Raw genomic sequence first — 7,788 nt, forward strand, 5'->3', positions numbered from 1 at the left:
CTCACTGGAAAATACCCTGATGATGGGAAAGACTGAGGGCAGGAAAAGTGGGTGGCAGAGGATGATATGGTTACATAGCATGACCAAATCAATGCACATGAATTTGAGCAAACTCCAGGAGATAGTGGAGTACAGAGGAGCCTGATATGCTATAGTCCATGGAGTCGCAAGAGTCAGACACGTCGGAGATACTGAACAACAACAACAAAGAGCTGCATTTATTTTGTAACTACAGAAACAAGACTGCCAGGGACCAAGGGCTCTGTGTAATACATAAGGAAATTGAAAAGGTGTAGTGATGTGGTATGCAAAATCTTGGAATGGTTATGACTCACACTGGGTGACTAAATAATGTTCCAATTTCATTAGAGCTATTTTAATAGGAAAAATATATAAACAGAGAGGTACATATATGGTGTGAGACTAAATATTCAGAATCACTTGGTGCACAGATTTGTTGTTACTGCCTTTACCAGTCTTAGGAACATATATATACACACACACACATATAGGTACATATAACACAGGTATTGAAATTAGGTTCTTCTGATAATAATCTTCCAGAGGGCACTCTTTATGTCCTTGTTCCTTAGGCTGTAGATGAAGGGGTTCAGCATAGGGGTGACCACAGTGTACATTACTGAGGCCACTACACCCTTCCTATGGGAAGATGAGACAGCTGAGCTGAGGTACACCCCAAGGCCAGTTCCATAAAACAAACAAACAACTGCCAGGTGAGAACCACAGGTGGAGAAGGCTTTGTACTTCCCACCTGAAGATGAGACTCTTAGAATGGAGGAAATAATTCGAGTATAGGAGTAAAGGATCCCTGAGAGTGGAACTCCACCCAAGATGGCACCAATGAAATAGATTAATATGTTATTGATGAAGGTGTCAGAACAGGAAAGGTTGAAGAGTTGAGGAGGATCACAGAAGAAATGAAGAACTTTCACTTCTTCACAGAAAGTAAGCTGTGATACCATCCAGTAGTGCAGCAGGGAGGTCAAAAGGCTGATGGAAAATGACACCAGAACCAACAAGCCACAGAAGCGGGGGTTCATGATGACCAGGTAGTGGAGAGGGTGACAAATGGCCACCAACCGGTCATAGGCCATCACTGTCAGAAGGAGACTCTCCAAAAAAGCAAAAAGAGAAAAAAAGGTCAGTTGAGTTAGGCAGCCTGCATAGGTGATGGATTTGCTGTGTGTCTGGAGGTTCACTAGCATCTTGGGGATGGTGGTGGTGCTGAAACTGACATCAGTCAAGGACAAATTGGAGAGGAAGAAGTACATGGGGGTGTGGAGGTGGGAATTGGAGCTGACAGCCAGGATGATGAGCAGGTTCCCAAGCACAGTGACCAGGTACATGGACAGGAAGAGTCCGAAGAGGAGGGGCTGCATATCTGGATCATCTGAGAGGCCCAAGAGAAGGAATTCAGAGACACCTGTTAAATTATTTTTTTCCATGTAGATGGGGCACCTTATGAAAAGAAGAGTGTTGAATAAACAAAACAAATGTAGAGGCACCCAGAGAAGTGTCCATACTTTGGATTTAAGCAATTAACAAATAAAATATTCACACTTGATGACCACATGGCCTAGCAACTTTAGCAATATTTCTCAGTTGTGAGCCCATCTTTAATGAGGCCCCAAATATCATTTGCTTCTTTTTTAATCAGAGGTTAATTACTCATTTGCTTCTTTACTTACCTATTTTAGAGGCATGCGGCCAAAGAATGCAAGAGAAGTAAGGACTTTTTGACATAATAAATCCATGAACGTGATGTAATATGTGTCCCCTTAATTTTGAAGGAAAAATCTATAGTAAAAGTTTTTGTCTCTTAGAAAAGTCATTCTAATTAAAGGACACTAAAAAACACTCAAATATACTGTATCTTATATGAATGCTGTACAAGAAACTCTCTTAATTTTTCTTTTTTTTGAAACTCTCTTAATTTGTAATGTAGTCCTAAACAGCTAAAACCACTCTCTGGGGTATAAATTTTAAAAAATTCTTAATCAGATAGCATTTCTGTTTTTTAAATTAACTTCTAGAGATTTTTCATATTTATTTGGTTTTATGACATCTATCTTCCGTGGAAATATGTGTTCACTCAAATGTGTGTTGTGGTCACACATATAACTCAAATATAAATATTTGCTCTTAGTGGACTTCATATTTCTATAAATGCATTTTTAATATCCTTTTTTCCTTAATTTATTTATTTTTAATTGAAGGATAATTATAATATTGTGTTGGTTTCTGCCATACATCAACATGGATGAGCCATAGGTATACATATGTCCCTTCCCTCTTGAGCCTCCCTTCCACCTCCCACCCCTCTAGGTTGTCACAGAGCCCCAGTTTGAGTTCCCTGAGTCATACAGAAAATTCCTCACACAGCAAATTCTTACTGGCTATACATTTTTTTTCTTTTTTAAAAATTTATTTATTTTTTAAAATTTAAAAATGTATTTATTTTTAATTGAATGATAATTGCTTTATAAAATTTTAAAGCATAAAATCATACACTATCACTGATCTTGAGGATAGCATTCATATATTATGGACCAATGATTAATTAATAAACTCTAATTAAGACCCTGAATTTGCTTTTCTTATTACAGAATATTTTTCTATCGGTACTATAATAGTCTCAGAGAAAGTTCTGAAATTGAGATTACTGTTTGCTGTTTTTTTGTTTGTTTGTTTGTAGTGGCTAGGTAACACTTCTTAACTATGATATATCTTTAATCCTAAAGGTTTGTGAAGGGTTGATTTCTCAGCAGATCCAACCTCTTATGAACCATCAAAAAATTTAAGACCAAACAAATTCTCAACATTAAGTGGGCTTCTCATGCCAGTTTAAGAGATTTTCAAGCCAATTCTTTTTTTTTTCTCATTTAATTAATTTATTTTTTTATTGAAGGATAATTGCTTTACAGAATTTTGCTGTTTTCGGTCAAACCTCAACATGATCAGCCATAGGTATAAATTCTTTCTTACAGAGAGTTTGTGTTTCTTTTAAATTCAGCTCCCTGAATGCAGTTTGGGTTGGCAGGAGAGAAATCTGTTTAGGTGTCTTGTAAATGGGAGTTTTGGGCTTCATTGGTGGCTCAGCAGTTAAGGAATCTGCCTGCAATGGGATTCAATCCCTGGGTTGGGAAGATCCCCTGGAGGAGAAAATGGCAACCCACTTCAGTATTCTTAGCAGGAAAAACCCCATGGACAGAGGAGCCTGATGGGCTACAGTCCTTGGGGTCTCAAAGAGTTCAACATGACTTAGTGACTGAATAATAACAAACAAAATGGTATTTCGCTGTATGTATTCAAATCGGACTTTACCTCCTCTCTACCACAGGGCAAGATTGAAATTACATTAAAATATCTATCCTAAGATGTGCTCCTATCCTCAAGTGTAAGATGATAATAAAGCGTGTTGCTCTCTTTTGGGGGGTAATAATCGCTAAGAGTCGAACAGAACTGAGCGACTTCCCTTTCACTTTTCACTTTCATGCATTGGAGAAGGAAATGACAACCCACTCCGGTGTTCTTGCTTGGAGAATCCCAGGGACGGGGGAGCCTGGTGGGTTTCCATCTATGGGGTGGCACAGAGTTGGACACGACGGAAGCGACTTAGCAGCAGCAGCAGCAGCAGCAGCAGCAGCAATGCAGGTAAAACAAAACAAGTCACAGAAAAACATTAGTTCAGAGCCTGGCACATGAATTCCTACATAAGGCTTTGTGATATTTTGTGGTTATTGTCACGATTTTCATCACTATCACCTTCACGATCATTTGAAGCACTTGAAGGACACTTTGCTGGGCTGTGCTAAGTTGCTTCAGTCGTGTCCAGCTCTTTGTGACCTCGCAAACTGCAGCCCGCCAGGCTCCTCTGTCCATGGAATTCTGCTTGTAAGAATACTGGAGTGGATTGTCATGCCCTCCTCCGGGGATCTTCCTGACCCAGGGATCAAACTTGCGTCTCCTGAGGCTCCTGATTTGCAGGCAGATTCTTTACCACTGAGCCACAGGGGAAGCCCAGAGGGTACTTCAGAGAAAACAATTACCTGCTCGAGTTAAAAAAGATGCCTACGGAAGACAGAATAATTATGGGAGGAAAACAGACATTTAAATAAAAGTTCTAGCATCCCCACCAGAAACAACATCAACTTCCTAGTCTTCTGAGCTTATCTATCCATTTTAGTGTCCTTCTACTGGCTATCCTATCTGTCCTCTGCTTTGATGATGAGAAAACAAGGCTCCCCCAATCCCTCCTGCATTCAGTGTCTCCCACTGCACTTGGCACTCATTAGGCTGTGCTGTGTCTCTGCTGGGGCAGGACTAAGGGATGCAGATGTCTTACATCTCCCCTACCTGGTGTTGGATAAGGGCTGAGAGTTTGTCCTCAGAACATGCAGGAAGACAGTCTCAGGTATGTGCTTCCTGGTGCAGACAACATCTCCAGGAGAATGAGACACACAGATATAGAACCCACTGGACTGGAGCTGGCTAACTGAAGGGCTAGGAAGCACAGGTTGATTATTTACAGTGATGCAGCCTGGAGACCTCCATGCAGCTAGAAGATAATTAGCCAAATTGGCCCATGGCCTCTCAGTCTCTGAGGATTTGCTAACTTCATGGAAGAAAAAAAGGAGAAAAGTGAATGTATAAGGAAGGACCTAGACCCTTCCGACTCCCAAGAAGAGGTTGACCTCTAATTTTTACCTTTGAGTTCCAAGTTGTTTGTTTCACTATAAAATTCACACACTTATTTCTTCAATGAGAGAAAGCAATATGTGATTTTATATCTGTAAATCTTTGATTAGTCATATAATTTAGAGAGATTTATGCCTTCCATGGGCTTCCCAAGCAGTGCTAGTGGTAAAGAACCAGCCTGCCAATGCAAGAGACGCAAGAGATGCGGGTTCAATCCTGGGTCGGGAAGATCCCCTGGAGGAGGGCAGAGCAACACACTCCAGTATTCTTGCCTGGAGAATGCCATGGACAGAGGAGCCTGGCGGGCTACAGTCCATGGGGTCGCAAACAGTCAGACACTATTCAAGCAACTTCACCCACACATATGCATGTCTTCCATACCAAAATTCTGATAGTATTTCTGTTTCCCTAGTTAAAATTTATATCTCTGAGAGCTTACTACTGTTTTTTTTTTTTTTTTTTTTAACAGTCCTGTTATGGGGTTTTGGAATTTATGCTTTGGAAATTTATGGTTCTTGCTATTTTGAGTGACAGTTCCAATTCTAGTTCTAATTCTGTTGAAATTTAAAATATTTCAATTCAATTAGTTTAAAATTTAGCTCTACTTTTTCTGCTCAGTTGGTGTATGTTGGTATATTGCACAGTGTTTATTGTGATGCATTCTGTTATTTTGCTTAAATACTTCTAGGCGTCTCAGAGAGTCTACATTCAAAATGTGGGCCTGGGCTATATAGTCTTGTCAGATCTTGACTGGAAGCGTATCTGAATGCCAGCTCACTTACATGGCTATTGGTAAGATTGAATCCTTTGTGGGCCAGAGGACTCCCTTAGTTTCTTATCAAATGGGCTTCTGACAACAGGACAACTGACTTCTATCAGTGCAAGGCGGTGAGATGTCAAGAGAGGGCTGAAAAGATGAAATCTGAATCCTGGTGATGGAGGGTGAGGAGGGATGGACTGGGAGTTTGAATCAGCAGATGCAAACTAGTGTATATATTAAATAGAATGAATAAACAAGGCCTTACTGTGTAGCACAGGGAACTATATTCAATATCCCTTAAAAAACAATAATGGAAAAGAAAAAAAACAAAGCTCAGCCTTTCTGGATGTTTGTGTTGGCAGATTGAGTTTTTCTCATTTTAAGAAATTAGAAACTAACAAATTATTGCTTTTTTTCCTTCAGTTTCCCCCCCGAAACCCTATGCATGTTGCTCCTTCTCCAATTGCTGTGTTTTGAAAAGAAAAAAAAAAAAAGTGCTACTTTTTCACATCATGAGAAAAATATTCTTAACTTCAAGTAATTGGGGGGAAAGATAGTCTCATTAACAAAGTCATGTGGTTTATCTCACATATATTATGACCATAGTCATAAGAGCTTGGAGTTGCAGGTAACATATTCTAATCTTGACCTCAGGTCCTGAGTGTGAATCCTCTTAGATGCTTTCAGCCCAATAACTCAACATCTTTGTGGCCAGAAATGAGATCTTGAAAATCAGAAAAACTATTTGGGACTTTATTCAATTGGAAGTTTTCAAAAGGTAAGTGATGGAATCTGATCGACCCTTCAAGTCACATAATCCTTTTCTACTCTGAGGTCATATTACATGGTGGCATGAGGTCAACTCTAAAATCTGGAAGCCTGAGTTCAAATCCCTTCACCACCTCAAAAGCACCATGAGTCCATGTATGTATAACATAAACTTACCTTATACTTAAGTGAAATTATGGTAAAGTGGGGCATGAGAAAAGCACCCAACTTATAGGTGTATGGAAAGAATGAAATTAGCTAACATAAGTAGATGCTGAGATAGCTGCCTAACAATAGCCATAACTCTGTTATTAGTGGTGGTGGTAGACTATAATAATGATTATTTCAGTATTTTGAAAGTGAAAGTGAATTGAAAGTCACTCAGTCATGTCTGATTCTTTGTGGCCCCATGGATAGTCCATGGAATTCTCCAGGCCAGAATACTGGAGTGGGTAGCCTTTCTGTCTCCAGGGGATCTTCCCAACCCAGGGATCGAACCCGGGTCTCCTGCACTGCAGGCGAATTCTTTACCAGCTGAGCCACAAGGGAAACCCAAGAATGCTGAGTGGGTAGCCTATCCCTTCACCAGTGTATCTTCCCGACCCAGGAATTGAACCAGAGTCTCCTGCATTGCAGATGGATTCTTTACCAGCTGAGCTACCAGGGAAGCCCATTTCAGTATTATGATTTTTAGTAATTTTACTGTTAATCAGAAAATTTAGAACACAGATTTTGTGATAAGAACTCAAATGGTAGGGCATAGAAATGAAAATAAAGTTAGAAGAACAGGTTTTTAAGGATCCATTGACAATGAAGAGGCTTAATTCACTCATGGATTTGAACTGCCAGCAGAGCTATGATGATCTGGGTCACCATCTGCCCAGGAAGTATACTGGGTTATGTACAAACCAATGGATGAGTTAATTATCCACGCTCCATAGTGGTCAATGCTTTCGAAGAGTGGTCCTTGTGTGTGACCATCAAAGTAGCAACATCAACATTTAGGAACATTTTTATTTTATTATTATTATTTTTTTTAATTTTATTTAACTGTACAATATTGTATTGGTTTTGCCATATATCAAAATGAATCTGCCACAGGTATACATGTGTTCCCCATCCTGAACCCTCCTCCCTCCTCCCTCCCCATACCATCCCTCTGGGTCGTCCCAGTGCACCAGCCCCAAGCATCCAGTATCCTGCATCAAACCTGGACTGGTGACTAGTTTCATATATGATATTATACATATTTCAATGCCATTCTCCCAAATCATCCCACCCTCTCCCTCTCCCACAGAGTCCAAAAGACTGTAGGAACATTTTTAGACAGGCGCATTTTTATTTATTTATTTTTTTTTCCATTTTTTTTAAAATTTGTTTTTCTTTTTTTTTAAATTTATTTTATATTTAAACTTTACATAATTGTATTAGTTTTGCCAAACATCAAAATGAATCCATCACAGGTATACATGTGCTCCCCCTCCTGAACCCTCCTCCCTCCTCCCTCCCCATACCATCCCTCCAGGTCGTCCCAGTGCACC

General features: G+C 39.8%; 1 protein-coding gene across 1 annotated transcript; it reads right to left on the bottom strand.

Moving 5' to 3' along the window:
* Nucleotides 1–536: 536 nt before the first annotated feature.
* On the bottom strand, nucleotides 537–1,501 carry LOC147368509 (olfactory receptor 7E178-like). Its single transcript, XM_086413455.1, has one exon. It carries the CDS (start codon nucleotides 1,464–1,466, stop codon nucleotides 537–539), a length of 930 nt encoding a protein of 309 aa, XP_086269581.1. The 5' UTR covers nucleotides 1,467–1,501.
* Nucleotides 1,502–7,788: the final 6,287 nt, after the last annotated feature.

The sequence above is a fragment of the Bos grunniens genome, chromosome 7 (genome assembly GCF_055505025.1).
Source record: "Bos grunniens cultivar Pamir isolate PY7600 chromosome 7, Bosgru_T2T1.0, whole genome shotgun sequence".
Taxonomy (NCBI): Eukaryota; Metazoa; Chordata; class Mammalia; order Artiodactyla; family Bovidae; genus Bos; species Bos grunniens.

Bases quoted from the DNA above. Each gene is read 5' to 3' on its own strand.
- LOC147368509 (XM_086413455.1), bottom strand. From the start codon at position 1,466: ATGGAAAAAAATAATTTAACAGGTGTCTCTGAATTCCTTCTCTTGGGC.